Source organism: Drosophila miranda, chromosome 3 (assembly GCF_003369915.1).
Source record: "Drosophila miranda strain MSH22 chromosome 3, D.miranda_PacBio2.1, whole genome shotgun sequence".
NCBI classification, from domain to species: domain Eukaryota; kingdom Metazoa; phylum Arthropoda; class Insecta; order Diptera; family Drosophilidae; genus Drosophila; species Drosophila miranda.
The window spans coordinates 6,023,096-6,041,977 of NC_046676.1; the positions used below are offsets into that span (position 1 = coordinate 6,023,096).

The 18,882-nt window shown below is 46.1% G+C and overlaps 2 protein-coding genes across 2 annotated transcripts; one reads left to right on the top strand and one right to left on the bottom strand.

Moving 5' to 3' along the window:
• The first annotated feature begins 9,351 nt into the window (after positions 1–9,351).
• LOC108160764 (NADH dehydrogenase [ubiquinone] 1 alpha subcomplex assembly factor 3) lies at positions 9,352–10,265 on the top strand. Its single transcript, XM_017294965.2, has 3 exons — positions 9,352–9,697; positions 9,779–9,977; positions 10,039–10,265. The coding sequence occupies exons 1-3, from the start codon at positions 9,447–9,449 to the stop codon at positions 10,177–10,179; spliced, it is 591 nt and encodes a 196-aa protein (XP_017150454.1). The 5' UTR covers positions 9,352–9,446; the 3' UTR covers positions 10,180–10,265.
• Positions 10,266–12,350: 2,085 nt separating this feature from the next.
• On the bottom strand, positions 12,351–14,341 carry LOC117188168 (trifunctional enzyme subunit beta, mitochondrial-like). The gene is made up of 4 exons (XM_033391609.1): positions 14,203–14,341; positions 13,768–13,927; positions 13,528–13,702; positions 12,351–13,465 (listed from the first exon to the last, which is right to left on the bottom strand). The coding sequence occupies exons 1-4, from the start codon at positions 14,270–14,272 to the stop codon at positions 12,455–12,457; spliced, it is 1,416 nt and encodes a 471-aa protein (XP_033247500.1). The 5' UTR covers positions 14,273–14,341; the 3' UTR covers positions 12,351–12,454.
• Positions 14,342–18,882: the final 4,541 nt, after the last annotated feature.

Sequence of the window (18,882 nt, forward strand, 5' to 3'; positions counted from 1 at the left end):
GTTCTGGTGGCTATATTCCTTGCCGGCTGTTAGTAAAATTTTCTGCATTACAACCTATTTTATCGCCCGCCTTTTCTGTACTCACTTCAAACTTTCTGTTTTAAGCACAAAACTTCAAATTTCGACGTTACTCCGTCCACGCTCCACGATTTCCATAATCCAATCCACGTTTTCTAATATTTTCACTCCTATTTATCCCCTTTTCCCTTACTAATACATATAACTAATCCTATTCTCTTCCTTATATCCCCAGTAACGGCTCCAGCTCCCCCCGATGTCCCAATACACCATCGAGCCTCCCTGGACTTCCGCTAGATGGCGCGTCGCCCTCAGCCCTGGCCACCTATCGTTCAGGTGGGACTGGAACACCACCACGAGTATGTCGTCAGTCCCAGGAGGGACAACATACGCGTGGGCATGCCCACCGGATTCCGGAACACTATTGAGCACACGCCGGCGTGCCCTGCATTCTTCTGCCGCGCCCAACGTAGGCCACACCCACACCTCACTACATTCTCAGGTCTTTGGCGTGGTACACTCCTATGGGACGGCCGTTAAGGTCCTCCAGAGCATACGCGTTCTCTCCTACTGGCTTCACTACCCGGCATCGGATGAATTTGCGCGCGAACTTGGCATTAAAGCCTTTTCCGAAGTCACTAAGGACAAAATTTCGGCGGAATACCTCTTGTCCCGGCCTCGCGTAAAACACCCGAGCTCGCTGGTTGTATCTTACCCTACTACGCTCGTATGCCTGATGTAAACTAGCGCGAATCCTCTCTTGGATGAGTTGTCGCTTTTCCTGACCCTCCAGCAGTGATATGTCATGCTCGCCGATTGACCGCAGTCGCTTTGCCAGCTTGTAGCATGACCCATGCAAATACATTTGCTGCCCGAAGACTGCAAAGAATGGTGTTACGCCTGTCGCCTCGTGAACCGAGTTCCTAATAGCCAGTTCTATCTCCGGCAGATGCACATCCCAGTCCCGGTGATCGTCTTCCAGATACGCCCGAATCGCGCTGAGTACTGTGCGATTCACGCGTTCGGCTGCGTTACTCTGCGGAGAATACACTGGCGTCCTCATATGAGTGACTCCGAATGCATCGGTCATCTCCTTAAAAGTTTTCGAGACGAACTGAGCCCCATTGTCCGAGTGAATCATCTCCGGCACTCCAAACTTGTAAAACACCTCGTGAACGAGGAATCTTACAACTTCCTTTGCTGTGGCCTTGGTCATGGTCTTTAGGAATGTGAACTTAGAGAACTGGTCAACTACAATAAATATCCACGCCTGACCGTTCTTTGACCGCGGATATTTGCCCAAAAAATCAATATAAAGTTTTTGGAACGGGCGCTCAGTGACCACTTCTTGCCCCATCCCGACCTGCATCCGATAATTCGGCGCTTTCGACTCCTTGCACACGGTGCACCGTCGGATATAATCCCGCACCTCTATCGCCATGTTCGGCCAGTAAAACTGCCTACGCAATAAGTGCAAGGTTTTCGCGATTCCTCCGTGCGCTGTCTTCTCTTCCGAATGTGCTTTGTCTATCAACGCGGCCGTCAGCGAACTCGGAACCCACAATTTCCAGACGGCGCCCTCCAGTTGATCATCCAATCGTTCAAAGCGCATGCGCTTGAATATCATGCCGTCAACAATCTGGAGATCAGGTAAGCGGTCTTGGTTCTCTGTTATTTCCTTCCTTAACTCCTGATATTCTCCAGATTCAAACTCCACCGTTTCAAAACCCAGGATACTACTCGGATCCACTTCCAGCTCTTCAATACTGCGTGACAATGTATCTGCCACTACATTGTCCGCTCCTTTCCGGTGTTCTATGCCGAAATCGAAGGCCTGCAGTTGAAGGGACCAACGAGCTAAGCGACCATCCAGGTTCTTCATGGTCATGAGCCATTTGAGACTGGCGTGGTCAGTTATGACAGTAAACGGCATAAGCTCTACGTACGGACGGAACTTAAGGATCGCCATGAGGGCTGCCAGACACTCTTTCTCTGTCACCGAGTAGTTTTTTTGGTGGCAATTCAGTTTGGCAGAGAAAAACGCTATGGGCCTCTCGTTCTGCTCGTCATCCCTTTGGAAGAGTACGGCTCCTACTCCATAATGTGAGGCGTCGCACTGTATGTAGAAGTGCCGCTTGAAATCCGCGTGTACCAGGACTGGTGCCGAGGTGAGTGCAGCTTTTAGCTCCCCCATGGCTCGTTTTGCCTCCTCCGTCAATTTAAACTTTCCATTTCCCGACTTTTTCAGGGCGTCTGTTAAATCCCAGGTATTTAATGTTTTTATAGCAAAAATGAGATTTGCTCAGCCCTATCGTTAAATTTGCTTCTCGTAGACGCTCGGCAACCTGTCGCAGAATCTTCACGTGCGTTTGGAAGTCCTCAGCTATAATCAGCAAGTCGTCGAGATACGCATAGACGTTTGAACGCATCTCAACCGGAATCACCTTATCGACCAGTCTACATAGGCGTTGGGCGGCGTTGCAGAGGCCAAAGGGCATCATACGGAACTGGTACAGAGGCCGTCCCGGCACCGTGAACGCCGTATATGGTCGACTCTGCTCGTCCAGCTCGATTTGCCAAAAAGCGAATTTTAAGTCGACGCTGGAGATATATATCGTCTGATCGAGACGCGACAAAATCCCCTCGATGCTAGGAAGTGGGTAAGCGTCCTTGATGGTTACTTTGTTGAGCTTTCGGGCATCGAGGCAGAAACGATTTTTGCCCGGCCTTCGCACCACGGTGGTACGGTTGCTCCACGGACTATCACTGTACTCGATGACTCCCAAAGCCAACATTTTGTCCACCTCACCACACACCACTTCCTGCATCGCTGGCGACAGCGGGTAATGTCGATCCTTCACAGGCTCGGCCTTCTCCACCAACTGAATTTTGTGAGTCTCTCTCGACGTCCTCCCCAGGCCTACGGCTTCGAAAGTCAGAAACTCTGCCTTCACCTGATCCAAGGCTGCCCTTTGCTCTTCTGACAACTCCCATCCTTCCTGCACTATCTCCTTCTCCGGGCCTTCCACATAGTGAGCGACTTGATCAGCCAGCACTTCTTCCACTAATCTGTGAGATGCCCCTACTGGACCTTCTCCCATCACCTCAGGAGCCAATGAGAATACCCGCCAAAAGTCTACCCCCAAGTAAATTTCCTGTTCCAAGAAAGGGCATACGAAAAACGTTAATCTTTTTACCTCTCCCTTGTATTTCACCGGTAATTCTACTCGGCCAACGATTGCGCGATCTTCCCCATTCGCTACCTTCACTATAGAAGAATATCGACGAGCCTCCACGCCCAGCTTCTCCAGGAATTCCTGACCATTACACCCTAGCATGCTGTGTGTAGCGCCTGAATCCAACAGGCCTCGCACGGACTCGCCCATTATAGAGATTTCTGCGAAAACTTTCGGGTCTTTCTTGCACCAACGCTTTACTGAAGCAATCACCTGCCTCCTCATAGCTCGCCTTTGCTTAAAACGGGATCTCGCCTTTCTCACCCGCACCGACAGTGCTCGCATACCATCCACTCGTAGTTCAGAAAATATTCTATTTCTGGTTTCTAAATAATTTCTTAAGCACTCTTCATATGATAAGTTCCTTAACCTAGCATGCAATTTACGTCTATCTAATTCATTTTTATTTTCTTATACTTTCTCTGCGCAGGCCCCTTCTGTGAGCGTGATTCGCCTGCTTGGATCGCACCCCTCTTCACGTTTCCCGCGCAACTCGGACAGGTTGGACAATATGCATCGGGCTTTCCACACCGGTAGCAGAAAATTCGCCTCTCCGATGCCATACAGTCCCTAAAGCCATGATCGGTCTGCCCGCAGTTCCAGCAAATCAACTTCTGTGGAACACGCTGTGTCACTTGCGCTTCCTCAATGACCTCTGCCTCTTCATCGCCAATCGACCCATCCTGCGCGACCTCGCTGACGTTCGCATTCGGCCCGCGACCATAGTTTGTGGCTTTGGGTGCTCCTCGCCACGAAGATCGAGCCTTCCTCTTCAGATGTGCCTCTATTTCCACGCACTCATCCCGCAGTTGGTCTAAGGAATAAACCCGTAAGCCGTAGACGAAACTCGCTATCTCATCTGTGAGTGCCTTTTTGACGATTTTTACCATCTCCTTTTCAGGTGGTGGCATCTCCAACCTCGACGCGAGCTTTCTCATGACATGGAAAAAGTCTTCCACACTCTCGTTTGACCGCTGCATTCTTTCTCGCAGTTCTCTCATGCGGTCGAACTCGAACGCCGTGCCTCGGAAACGAGCAATTAAGTCGCCCCTTAGTTCGTGCCAAACACCACCGCCATGATCACGGATGTACTGCCAGTACCATTCCCGCGCGTTTCCTGTAACCAGGTGATGAAATCCCTTTAGAACTTCATCCCACGGACAGCGGCATTGGGCTTGTAGGAATTCAATTCGGAACACAAAATCCTCGACTGTCATTTTGTTGCTGTCTCCGTCGAACGTCACGTCCCATTTTTCGACTCGGCCCCACCGTGGCCAAGGTCTATAACCCGGGGGATTGGATGCGGATCTTCTCGAGGAATCCCACCAGCTCTCCTACCCTCGCCACGACCCTGACCCGAGTGTCTGAGTGCTATCGGGCTTGGAGTACCTCGTTGAGTTGGTGCATCATCTCGATAAACCCCTTACGCAACTCCTCCTGCAACACCCGACTAATCGAGTCAGTGTTCGCTGCCCTGTGAGTCGCATGAGCCTGAGCCAACGATACGTTGACTGCTGATGCCAGTTCGGAAGCAAGCGTGGGTGTAGGATCGGACATTGGCCATTCTTCTGACCTGGCCTGGACCGGTGTTCTTGGCAACCCACCCACAGCTCCAAGCTCCTCCCGATCTTGATCAAACATCGCCCCTGACACTTCTCCTATCTGGTCCACTGTTTTGTTTACGCGTGATCGCGTATGATACTGTCGACTACCCCCTTCTTGTGGCATCTGCACCGAGCAACACCAATATTACAAAAAAAAAAAGGGAAACTCCTAAACTAAGATAATATATATAAATAAAGAAATAAATACCCAAAGAAATAACTAGTAAGAATAAATAACACCACGCTTCGGACCAATAAATACTCCGATAAATAAATAAATAAATACCGATATAAATATTGCGCCAACCAGCGCCGTTAACGAGATATATGCAATTAAATATTTGAATAAATAAATAATAACATACATGTATATTCGATCGACACCTAAGACACTCAAACTTCAAACACATTCAACACAACACAAAACCTAACAACAAAAATTCCTAACAGTTCTTCTTCTTCTTACAAGATTCATTAAGAGGGGGACACGTGACTAGCCGGGACCAGCAACCGCTCCAGTTTCTGCGCTCCACTTGACAGTCGCCCTACGGATATCCTACAATTACGAACACCACCTTTGTGTGGCCTGTCATCTACTCTAGTCATCGCTCTAAGCGATGGCCGATAAACGAGAAGCCTCACGGTGCATGAGCTCACTTTGCTTGTGATTTGTTCCTGTCATCCATCATACCGATCTGCCATGACAACAGATGCATCGCGGGTTGTCTTTACGACTCCCGGGCCACCTACTCCTCACCACCTCTCGGCAGACAGACAACAGGTTCAAAAACACGAAAGCGGCTTTGTTTTAAACAAACAGGTGCGAAACTACAATGAACATTTACCTACATGACTTACTCTAACTTATTCCAATATCACATTCCATCACAGATTTATTCGATATCACAGTCCACCAGGCAATGTGTCCGTCGCAAACTCCCTGTCCATTTTTTTGTTGAACGGCAGTGACTTACGTTCACTTGCGACATCGAATAGCGACAAAATGTTCAACTGTAATTCGTAAGTCCCAATCACATATTTTATATATCCGTTAACTGCCTCCGTCTATCCATCCCTAGCATCAATCACCCCGCGCCATTAAGGACCAGCTTTACGCTCACCTTAAGCCTGCAGCAGCGACTTCTGCCGGGACAGCTAAACTGCACTTCGCGAGCTGTCGTCTTCTCCACTAAATTTATTATATTTTTTCATTCCCCTCATCTGGCTTTACCAGCCCGAGTGACATTTCTTGTAATACCACCCGAACCTGCGTCTGTCCAGATGCATGCGAATTCGAAAATAAATTTGGGCGCCATTTGTTACACTTGGCTTGTTTCCCAGAGGGCAATGCCGGCTAGCTGTCGACCCCAGGGCTGGGTAGTTCCCCTTGCCCGCCAAATGTAGACAAAAAAGGAGACATACTACTTCTCGGGACATCAAAACTAACAACAACCTAACAACAACAAAGAAAATCATAAACAGACGGCTATCAAGTGGGTGAAGCTTGGGTGTTATCACTTCGCGCGCCCGCCCTACCTGTGACCAAACACAACGTTCATTTTGGCCACCCTCTGCTGGAACGGTAACGGCTGGCCTAGTCCATGGCTTACGCCACGCGTCCTCCCTCTATTTTAAATTTAATGCATCATGCTTCAATATATATCCAAGCTTTAATAATCGTAAATTGACAATTTCATCTTTCTCATTAATAAATAGCTATACTCAAAATTATCACTAACCACTAAGAAACACCAAAACGTTCGACACAAAGGCAAACAAGGAAATAACTGCTGAAATTTCGTTCAACCAACAGGGATACCCTCACCCATACGTAATGGAATATGTGTAGATGAGTGGATTCAGTTTTACGGGAGTTAATTTAACTCGGGCCCCTACGGAGACTTAACCTACCAAGAGCTCTTGTTAAGGGTCCCCGGGACATAATCAATAAACAATATTTTTCCACAAATCGCTCGACCAAATACGGTGGACTGATGGGACCCCCGCGTCACCCACTAAGGGTTAATCTTCTGGCACTGAACAGCTGATCGCAGATTTAGGTTCGTGAAAGGTGTTGGTGTTTTTACATATTTTTTTTCAATGGCCAAGATTTTACGTTAAACGGTTTAAGCTAATACTAATTACTAAATAAAGGACAACACACGGAACAAAATAACATTTAATTTGGAACGGTGTTTGGAGTGCGGATTATGTTTTATTCTTTAAGTTCAAACGACGCGGGCGATCGCTGGCCGTGGCCGGTCAGCCCTAAATTTATATAGGTCCGTGTATACGTGTGCGCGTGTGTGTGTGTGTGAATAGGGTTTCGGGGTTTTTACTTGGTGAATGAGACCAAACGTGTGGCACGCACTGGAAGGCGATGCAACGATCGTGCGGTGTGGCTAGAATCGCCCTGGCAGCTAAATCGTCCTCTTTCACCCTCCCCCTTCACACGTCCCGCGCTACTTGGCTCACACACGCGCAACTGGAACGAACTCACTCAGGTTCCGTTGGGCAGTCTTCTTCTCTGCAGTCGACTTTCTCGAACTCCAGTGTCCCTCTCCAGGAAACGTTCTGGCCCGGTTCTGGTGGCTATATTCCTTGCCGGCTGTTAGTAAAATTTTCTGCATTACAACCTATTTTATCGCCCGCCTTTTCTGTACTCACTTCAAACTTTCTGTTTTAAGCACAAAATTTCAAATTTCGACGTTACTCCGTCCACGCTCCACGATTTCCATAATCCAATCCACGTTTTCTAATATTTTCACTCCTATTTATCCCTTTTTCCCTTACTAATACATATAACTAATCCTATTCTCTTCCTTATATCCCCAGTAACGGCTCCAGCTCCCCCCGATGTCCCAATACACCATCGAGCCTCCCTGGACTTCCGCTAGATGGCGCGTCGCCCTCAGCCCTGGCCACCTATCGTTCAGGTGGGACTGGAACATCATTAGCTGGAAACAGGCTTTCCGGTCCCGCAAAATCTGGGCCACTCGCTGCTCGTTCTTGCTGAAAGCGTTGGCCAGCTCAACCTTTAACTCAGCTCATTAGTTTCCTCCGAGTGGGTATGCAGGTAGGCGAGCTGTTTGGTCCGACGTACACGGATCCCGATGCCTCTTGAAACGAGAATGCATGAAATATATTTTCATTTCAGTATGCAGAGATTTTGAATCATTTTTAGCTATGCTTACTGCTTACTTATTTAATTTCTTCGATGGAGCCATTAAAGCTGAGCTCGAGTCTTTGGCTCGGTGCGCGAGAATATCCGAGGCAGGGCCAAGCGCCGCCCTGCAATAAAAATATCGAACGAATCGTTCGCACCATCGACACAGTTCCCAGCTATCGTAGAGCAGGGCGGCCGATGCATAGCTGTGGGAAGGTGGAGTAGGATATTGTTAGGTTACACTGTGACACTGAAAGTCTTCTGTCGACCTCATCGTGGCCATTGTCACAGTTGGTTGTACCATCGCAGACCAGAGCCTTGTCGCTGCCCTCGCCTGACTGTCCGCTGAACTGATACGCCGGCAGTCCTTTCGTCACAGCGCCAGGAGGCGGATATACAGTCGTTGTTCATGTCACTATTCCCGCCACTTAAAATTATCTGGCCTACAGGCCGGATGCACGCCGTTCCACTCCGGTCTTGTCGTCTTGCCGGACACCGGCAGCGGCACATTCGGGCAGTCTGTCGTAGCTGGGGGCATGCAGAGCATGTCCTTGTCGACATCTGTGTGATTGGCCCGTCTTGATCAATGTCCCCTGGTGTTCCAGTCGCTCCAGTACACGTAGTCCTAGCTGTCAACCAGTCGTCTCGTCTCCAATCGAATCTGAGCTTCCGGCCATAATTATAGCTCGGATCCGGCGTATGGAGTCCGAGGGGAGGTGGGCGACCTCTGTCCGTCTGACCACCCCTTCCAGGATTCTCCCTTTGTACGCCAGGGGTCGAACAGCTGTTCGGCTGCACTAGCACCGCCCCCTCGGCACCCCCCTGGACAACGTCCTTTTCCTGACATTTTGACGTCATTTTTGTAATTTTTCAAATATACCAAAAAATACAAAAAAGACCGAAAAATAATCGAAAATATTCCTCGATTTTGATATTCCGTTGAATATTACTAGCTAAATAGAGCCCTTAGCTCTGCCCACATACATACTTTTATCCGATCAATGAATCAATTTTCTACTTAACTGGCTTATTCTTATTACTTGCTTTTATTGGATTTCTATATACCGTTGAAAATGAAATTTAATAGATTGATGATATTGACAAAATATACCATTATGTACCGATATACGTGGCGTCTCGTGATGAATAGATATAAATAAATTTAATATGCCGCTATAAACCGCAAAAATTGGTTCTGATCGCCCTGATCGGATCGGCTTTCGTTACCGACTATCGAGGAACTATCGATCATACAATTTGTTAATGATGGTCACACAGTAAATTCTTTTGGACAAACTCTATTGAACTAGTTCATTACTGAACTAAATTAATTTATAAATGTTATCCAGCACTGTATAATCAATAATTATTACTAAAAGAAACAATTTGATTTGATTTAAATATTAATTGTTTAGACCAAAAATGATTGCGCAAACCTTAAGAGCCGTTGTTCAAAGAAGCCGGAGCTTCGTCTTTCCACACGGCTCCTGTCGTATGCTGCACAGCGGCATAGCTGTTAACTTCAGCAAGGCATACGACTACGATGGCAAAACAAAAGTCACAATATTCAATACAGAAACGGACCTAGGACTTATGATTACTGGTTATAGTCAATATGGGTTCAGACTCAACAACGACATGGTCCTAATTGGTCCAATCAGTGTTTTTCCTAGGTACGTAGAATATTCCCACCAAGGGCGGTCGAATTATGTAAACATGCACATGCAATTGGTTTCCCTATGGTTTCATTTCAGGTCAGTCCTTTCTTGGAATGTAAACACGTTCGAGGACATCAACGAAGAAAGCCTCAGCTTGTTCCCTACTCTGGATCCGAAAATTGATGTTCTCATAATTGGCATTGGAGACCAAAGCCCGACGCCGCCGCTGTCCAAGCGGATCATAGAGTTCATGAAGAAACACAAAATAAACGTTGAGGTTCTTCGAACGGAGCAGGTGAGTTTGTATGCCAAGTGACAATACCTGAACAGTAGATAATATCCACTACTTTTTTCAGGCTTGTGCTACTTTCAACTTTCTTAATGCTGAGAACAGAATGGTGGCATGCGCCCTCATACCCCCCCTGCATATATCATATAATGAGAACGACATTTTGCAAACGAAGCTAAAGCAGAAGGAACTGTATGAGACCGATTAAACGGACTGTTTTCGTTTTTCTTATGTAAGGGTGCTGTTTGTATAATATTTGCGACATTGTTAGGAAATAAACGAAGGTTAGATTAACCCGGTCGGCCCTCAGCGGGGTCACGCATAGGCCAGTATGGCCCTTAGTTATCCGGATAATGGGGGTATGAACCATCACGGGAGTGGTTTTAAAGTCATCGAGAATCGAGGTGTTTTTGGCGTAGGCCAGCAGTTCCTGTGGCGTCCTCTTAGAGGCATCTTCCAGCGATACCAGCACGGGGGCGCCCAGGTATCCCCTCCTTGCCCTTGAGAGAGCCGGACAGTTGCAGATGAGATGTTCCAGGGTTTCGATAGCATCGCATTTCCTACAACTGCCTCTTTTGGTGATGCCTAGCTTGGTTGCATGTGCCGCAGCCAGACAGTTAGTATTCCCACTAACAATCTGCAGTCCTTTCGTGGTAGGTGCAGTAGGTAGTGGCTGAGTTTCTCATTGCGTTTTTTGCACATGATTTTCGAGGTTCTGCAGGTGGTGGTGATCTGGCCTACTTCTCTAGATCGCTTTTCAGCGTCCTAAGGGAGACAGGCACATTCTCGGCTCTCCTATTCGCCAGCCCGACGCCTTCCTTAGCTAGTACGTCCGCCTCTCGTTTCCTTCGATGCCTTGGTGACTGGGAACCCAATAGATCCGCACTGACTTTGTCGTGCTTAGGGTATCTAGTGCCTCCCTGCTCGCCAAGACACTTCTGGAACTAACCGCGGACGACTGCATGGATCTTATCGCCGCTTGGCTGTCGACGAATAGGTTGACCGCATCGTGTGCTCTATCAGTGAGAAGAGCGACCTGTGCTGCTTTTCTGATGGCAAAAACCTCTGCTTGGAATATGCTGCATTGGTCCGGTAGCTTATATGACAGCCTTATCTCAGGGTCTGTACAATATAGGCCTGCTCCTACTCCTTCGTCCATCTTGGAGCCGTCCGTATATATATTGAGGTGCTCAGTTTGGTCTCTACCGATTTTCCAGTCTTCAGGTCCCAAAGATGCGGTTGTTTTGACGTCGAGGCTTGTTTGGCGATCTTAGAGAATTCCTTGAGGTTGTTCCTTTGGAGAGAAAGATCTCGGTTCCACCAGAGTGGCTTGGACCTCTTCTTTGGTCTTGAGGGGTTAAGTGGTAGGCATCCAGTAACTCCTTGAATAGCGTCTCTAGGGACTTCTCTATATCCTTATCAGTTTTCACTGAGCCCGGTTTCGAAGTATGTGCCTTTTTAAACTTTACCCAGTTTGTATTCCGGGGTATCTATAGACTGTTATCTTCGAAGTGTGTTTGAATGTATGTACTTATGGTCCAAAAAGGATGGTCTTTCGAGGACTCTCCAGCCAGGTACCAAAGTACTCTTTCCCGTGACGAGAGTTAGGTCTAGCACGTTTGACGAGGTGGGACCTACAAATGTGTGTTCCTGCCCCACGTCTGCTAGTGGATAATATAAAGTCTAGGAGTGACTCACCTCTATCATTGATGTCGGGGCTTCCCCACTTATTGTGATGGGCTCAACCACGAAGAGATGAGACCGCGAAAACGCACGACACGCGCCAACGGCAAATCCGCCAAGTCGGCAAAGCGCGAGGATGACCCAGTCGACCCACGATCACCAAGTGAGCGAAATGCCATCCCTGCGTATTGATAAGCGCCGGCTGGAACCAGATAGGAGCTTACGAAGAAACCCGGCCCCGAGTACAGACGTTGTACCAATCTTAGAACTTAAGAAAGTGCTAAAAGTATTTATAATAAAGTGTCCAATTATCTAAATAATATCAACTGCGTAAGTCATTCCATAGAGCCGAGGCACCGACGCTACCCCACCTCACGTCCACATACATACACCATTCGATATACATACACTACTAGCAACTCTCGCCCTAGCCCCGATCCATCCTCTCTACGAGAGGCCAACCCTGCCGTCTCCCTCAAAGTTCCATCCATTTCTACAAATTTCTTGTGGATTGACCCCTGGACGTGACTAAGCTTACCTCGGCCTGAAATAGGTCCATCACAACATCTCCTCCACCTTGTTAGCGAATAAACCGTTGCTCAGCCCATTCTATCGTGGATTTCTCCCCTTGGGAGATGCAGTGTCCATGGAGGGTTCAGCTAGAGGATTTTCGCCAGCCGGAATTAAACGAACATGTAATTTCAAATTTCTTTACTCGTAGACATAGTTTTAAGTGTATAAAAGCTAAGGCATCAAACTGCAGTCAAACTGCACTTTCCTTTGTTGATTTGATTTCGATTTCAGTCGGCTGTTGCGCCAGGATAGCGCTCGATAAGCATGGCAACGCCCTGGCCGCCGGCTGCACAAGCTGCGACCACACCAAGCTTGCCATCTTCGCGAACCAACCGGTTCGCAGTGTGCATGCACAGACGGACACCAGTTGCGGCAAATGGATGTCCGATGGACAGGGATCCGCCCCAGTTATTCCATTTGGACAGATCTGGTGAGCCCAACTTTTCGCTCAGGCCCAGATATGTTTTGCAGAACCAATCCGAGTCCAAGGCCTTCAGATTGGCCACAATTTGACCGGCAAAAGCTTCATGGATCTCCCATGAGTCAATGTCTTTCAAAGTGAGACCGGCTTTCTTCAAAAGTTTCGGAATTCCGTAGGCGGGTCCCAGTAAAAGTTGGTCGACGGGATCTTGCGACACGTACAGGAAATCGCGCAGGTAGGCCTTCGGCTTAAGGCCAAGCTGTTTCGCTTTCTCCTCAGTCATGATCAAACAAGCAGAGGCACCATCGGTCAAAAATGAGGCATTAGCGGCTGTAACCGTGCCATAGGGTTTCACAAAAGCCGGCCTCAACTTCGCCAAGCTTTCGGGGGTTGACACACGAATGCCGTTGTCCTTGTCCACCACCTGATCAACGCCTTGCACCTTGAATGGAACCAGATCCGTGAAGTAGCCCTTCTCCTGTGCTTCCTTTGCCAACGTGTGCGATCTCAGGGCGTACTCATCCTGTTCGCCGCGGGAAACATTAAATGCGGATGCCAGACGATCCGCCGAGTGTCCCATTGTCTCGCCAGACGAAAACTCGGCCACAGCTGGCAATTCGGGGGCCAAGAAGCCAGGTCTGAATGTCGACAGCAACGCCAGACGCTGCCCAAGAGTTTTTGCCTTATTCGCCTTTAGCATAAGACCGCGCATCTTGCGAGAATGACGAATGGGAACGTCTGACATAAACTCAACGCCACCAGCCACAATAACATCGTATGTGTTGGTTGCAATCAAGCCCATGCCGGTTGTTATTGCCTGCACAGAGCGGGATGTCAAGAGTTACTATGCAATTAAAGGAATGACTTTGATGGGATTACCGCATTGGAGCTGATGCAAGCCATTGTGACCGTGTGGGCGGGTGTTTTATTGCTGAACCCAGCTGCGAGTGCTGCCTCGCGTGCGATATTGGAAGTCTTCACTTCTTGGATGACGCTGCCATAGACTATATAGTCGATGAGCTCTTTGTCAAGTCGATTCTTTTGCAACAGCGATCTGTACAGGTATATTAGAGTCAAATACATGTCAAAAAGTAAACCAAAAATATACCAAAGACTTACAGAAGAGAGTGTCGGGCCAATTCGTGCGGCATAAGTTTCGAGTAGGAGGTTCCGGAAGTCAAAAACGGTGTACGGACACCATCAACAAGCACAACATTTTGACTGTTCCTCTGCTTGGGTTGGGGTGACGCCACCGCGGCGGACAGGGCTCTGCATTGAACTATATTAATTTGCACAAACAAAAAATTATTTCCATTATAAGGCTATTATTATGTATTGCATAGGCAACCAAACTATAACATTGCAAAATAAAGTCTATCTATGATAAGCTTCAGACGTCATAGTAGCTTTCCAAAAGGGTGACGGGGACACCTACATCCGTTGAGATCTTGGACTTTGGCCCTTTAAGATTTGTCCGTTGCCGGAGAGCCAAAGTCCAGTGCTGTGCCTCTGCTTGTCTTATGCAAATAACATGCTATTCTTTTCAACACATACCTTTTCTGGATATGTTCAAGATGTTAAGGCCATTGCTTTTGCGGCCCAAAATGCACATATTTAAACTCATTTTACTTTTTGCTTTCAAAGTGCAGCTGTTGTGTATTATATTATATTTTTACTTAATTGCAATATATTGGCAAATGCAACCGTGCACTTGTATGTCGATATGAGGTTCTATCGGATTCCGATTCCTTCCGACAATTAAGGCGCGACGCGAGGAAAAAATTTGAAAAATGTTGAGTTTAAGTTTATTTATTTTATTAATGTTTTTATTTAAATATTTTTTATACTTTCAGATGCCTCAGGCGATATATTTTGTAAATGGTGGCCGAGGACGCAGAGCCCCCTACGCCCAAGGTGCCCGTGGACGCGGTGCCCACTACGCCCAAGGTGCCCGTGGACGCGGTGCCCACTACGCCCAAGGTGCCCGTGAAGGTGGAGGTGCCCACGGCTACCAAGGAGGGCTAAACCGCCGTATGCGTAGGGCTATAGCCGCGATCGCCAGAAACGCGGTCCGTGCTTCCTCACCGGCCCGTGCTGCCCCACCTGCCTCACCGGTCCGTGCTGCCCCACCTGCCTCACCGGTCCGTGCTGCACCACCGACCCGTGCTGCCCCACCTGCCCCACCGGTCCGTGCTGCCCCACCGGCCCTTGCTGCCAGACCTGCCCCACCGGGCTGTGCTGCCCCACCTTCCCCACCGGCCTGTGCTGCTCCACCGGCACAGGACGCTCAATGCTGCATTCATTGCGCATTACAAAAAAATGTATAACAATAAATAAAACGAGGGGGAACGTTGTGAGTTGCTGCGGAGACCGCAACTCTACAGTTATACCCGATACTAAGTCAGTATGGCTCTCCTCCGGCAGACGCCGCTAATATTAAAAGACACGACAAGGAGTGCGTGCGAGAGAGACAGAAAATCAGTCTGAGCGTGACGTCGGGGGCTGCGTAGCCAGTTAAATTGATTTGTTCCTTTTGGCTATAAAAATGATCTGATCTGATCCAGATTCAGCAATCTGATAGATATGGTCATTATCTATGATTCTGCGTTTTTAGTTTTCTCGAATGTGCAATATTGTGGATGCAACAGATTTTCGTCCTTTGTGGGGGCGGAAAAGGGTGGGGCGAAATTCTGAGATTTACGTTTTATAGTGAGATCTAACAGAAGTGCGGATACCAAATTTGGTTACTCTAGCCTTAATAGTCTCTGAGATTTGTGGATGCCCCAGATTTTCGTCCTTTGCGGGTCGGAAGGGGGTGTGGCGAAATTTGGACACGAAACGGTCAAGGTCCGATATCACAGGAGTGTGGATACCAAATTTGGTTGCTCTGGCTCTTATAGGTTCTGAGATCCTTGAACTCATATTTTGCAATTGGCAAAGCCGACCATGAAACCTGTGTGTTAGAGAGACACAGAGCGAGAAAGAATGAAATTATTTTCTTGATTCTGGCTATAATAATTATACGATCTGGTTGAGATTTTACACTCTAGAACATATAGTCATCCTCTACGATTGTGCGTTTTTGGTTTTATCGTATCTTTAAAAATGTGGATGCCACAGATTTTCGTCCTTTGTGGGGGCGGAAGTGGGCGGGGCGAAGTTTTGAAATATTTTTGTAGCAGTGACATATCACAGAAGTCTGGATCCAAAACATCGTTGCTCTAGATCTTATAGTCTTTGAGCACTAGGCGCTGAAGGGGACGGACGGACGGACGGACGGACGGACGGACGGACGGACAGACGGACAGACAGACAGGGCTCAATCGACTCGGCTATTGATGCTGATCAAGAATATATGTACATATGTATGTATGTACATATGTATATACTTTATGGGGTCGTAGCTGATTCCTTCTGGACGTTACACACATCCACTTTTACCACAAATCTAATATACCCCAATACTCATTGTGAGTATCGGGTATAAATATAATGAAATAAATACATATGTACATATATGAATACAGTACTTAAATGAATTCTTATTTGGGGTGGCCTTGGGTTCTCTATGGAAATAGAACGCCAACGCCGACGCTGACCAGGCTGTACATAACGGTTAACAGCTTGATGGTCAGAGGGGAGAGAGGTTTCCTCGCATCGCAACAGATTCCGTGGCTCGACTGCTTGTTGGTGAGAGGAGAGGGGGGACGCTGGTTTCGTTGTTTCGGGATCGCAGCTGCAGACTCTGTGGCTCGACTTTTACTGTAAATGCGAAGAAGGTGGAAAGCACGGAATAGCCGAGGAACAGAGGTTGTTTTTGGGAGTGCCCTCTGACATCAGGATTTACTGTTATTCGAAGCCACTGTAGGCAGACGCACAAGGCACTTTTGCTCATACAACAGTAGCAGAAACAAACGAGTATCAATTGCTCAATTCTTAATTCCGTCGAATATTACCAGCTATATAGAACATTTAGCCATGCCCACATAATTTTATCCGATTAATTTACCTATTCTCAACTTGTCTGGCTTATTTTATTCACTTGCTTTTATTGCATTTTGCGTAAAAAGAGGTTTTAGCGATATAAGTCAAACAAAAAGCAAGTAGCGAAATAGGTCAATCAAAACAAACGAAAAGGGAAATTCGTTCATATTGCTTAATTTTGATATTCCATTGAATAATGCTGACTAATTAAATCTCTTAGCAATGCCCACATAATTTTATCCCATTGATGAATAAATTTTCTACAAGATTGGATAGTTTTTAATCCTTGCTTTTATTGTATTTTGTCTAAAACAAGGTTTAAACGAAAAAGTCCAACAAAAAAAGAGTCACTATATTGCGTGTAGGCCTTTGTATAGCCTATTTTGTTAATTTTCTATGAAGATTAAACGTAATTTATAAAGACCTTTTCTCAAATTGATATTCTTTAGACATATTCAAGAACATTATTGAACATGTATATTTATCTCGATCCTGATACCTACTGAGCCTTGGAAGACAAACGTATTCACAATTCTATAACATTCATTTCCCCCAGGGTATGTGTGCATGGAATTAGCAACATGTTTGTGTATGGAATGGGACTCATTGTTGCTAAAGCGAACTGCGGCGAACTGCGGCGAACTGCGGCGAACTCAAATTCGATTCAAAAAACGACCAATTCTTTGTTCCGTTGAATAATACTATCTATATGGAACATTTAGCCATGCCCACTTAATTTTATACGATTGTTGAATCAATTCTATACATGATTGGCCTATTCGAAATACTTGCTTTTGTTGGATTTCTATATAAAATTGAAAATTAAATTAATGTCAGCGATGTTTTTTGAACTAGAGTGATAGTGATGTAAGAACCCATCGATGCATCGAGCATCGATGTTTTTTTGCCGATGTTTACCGATGTTTTCCGGTGTTTTTACTGGTACCGATGTTGAGCGATGCATCGATGTTTTGCAAAACATCGATCGTTTAATTTCAAATCATTGCGTATTTGTCTTCTGTAAGCAGCAACACAGCAATGTCAAATAAAGTAAACATATTTGACTTAAAATGAATCAAATTTACTATAGATGGTTTACATTTGTTTAAATATGAAACTGCGAACGCCGTTAACATCATTCGAAGGCAACCCGTTGTGTGTTTGGGAAGGTATGAAGAGTACTGTTCAGTCACAGACATATACCTTCTTAATATTACAGAATATACAGTACAATCTCATACACAAATACTCATAAATATAATTGTCCATGTCACTTCATGTCAATGAATATGACGACACGAAAATTACATTAGCAACTAAGAATAGACAATTGCACTTGTAAACTCGAACCCACCAAAAAGGGTGAAGCAATAAACTATTAATCTACTGCTGCCAAGTACCTAAGTAAATGCACTGAAATGTAACCCCCGCACAGAGTAAGTGCACCCTATCTAAAAATACACTCAGATGGAGCCTGTGCGTTCCTTCCCATACAATAAGAGTACCACTGCTAGCTACATACAGTGTCAAAAATTAGTAATCATTGTTTTTGTTGTTTTTTAATTTACTTATTTATAGTTTTGTTATTTTTTTTTCACTAACTACTTTATAATTAATCCCTGAATGGTTATGAATTAAAAAATTTGATAAATTTGAACCAAAGGCCATTATTTTCTTATCCAAAGTCAAAAAATTTAATTTATTTTCAGTGTGTAAAGAGTTTCTTGACATACTGTATATAAGGAGATCCATTTGTTCAATAAAACTCAGTATCAGAAACAGTACCACAACTGCCTGTCACTAATTTTCCCATCGCAATCATCAGAGGCTGTCGCCGTGTCTTCAGATCCTGATTTCGCGGTCATACATCGATGCATCGAAGAATAAATCCGATGTATCAATCCAACATCGATGTTTGATTTTGACAACATCGATGGACATCGACATCGATGTTTTCATTCAAATTTACATCACTTGTCCAGTGTGACAGCGGATTTATCGTTAAAACATACCGTCCGACCCTCAGAAATACACCAATATATACCGTCTGATTTTTAAAATATACCGTCTGATTTTTAAAATATAGCGTAAATATACTGAAGAATTCAAGATCTATTACATATATTCCTCGTTTTTGATATTCCGTGGAATATTACTAGCTAAATAAAAACCTGAGCCCTGCCCACCTAGTTTCATACGATTGATGAATCAAATTTCTACTTAACTGGTTTATTCTTAGTACTTGCTTTT

Excerpts from the sequence above, each read along its gene's own strand:
- LOC108160764 (XM_017294965.2), top strand. The coding sequence starts at position 9,447 with ATGATTGCGCAAACCTTAAGAGCCGTTGTTCAAAGAAGCCGGAGCTTC. Across the intron at positions 9,698-9,778 it reads CCAATCAGTGTTTTTCCTAG|GTCAGTCCTTTCTTGGAATG; the intron begins GTACGTAGAATA and ends GTTTCATTTCAG. Across the intron at positions 9,978-10,038 it reads AGGTTCTTCGAACGGAGCAG|GCTTGTGCTACTTTCAACTT; the intron begins GTGAGTTTGTAT and ends TACTTTTTTCAG.
- LOC117188168 (XM_033391609.1), bottom strand. The coding sequence starts at position 14,272 with ATGAGTTTAAATATGTGCATTTTGGGCCGCAAAAGCAATGGCCTTAAC. Across the intron at positions 13,928-14,202 it reads CTTGAACATATCCAGAAAAG|TTCAATGCAGAGCCCTGTCC; the intron begins GTATGTGTTGAA and ends AAATTAATATAG. Across the intron at positions 13,703-13,767 it reads TTGGCCCGACACTCTCTTCT|ATCGCTGTTGCAAAAGAATC; the intron begins GTAAGTCTTTGG and ends ATACCTGTACAG.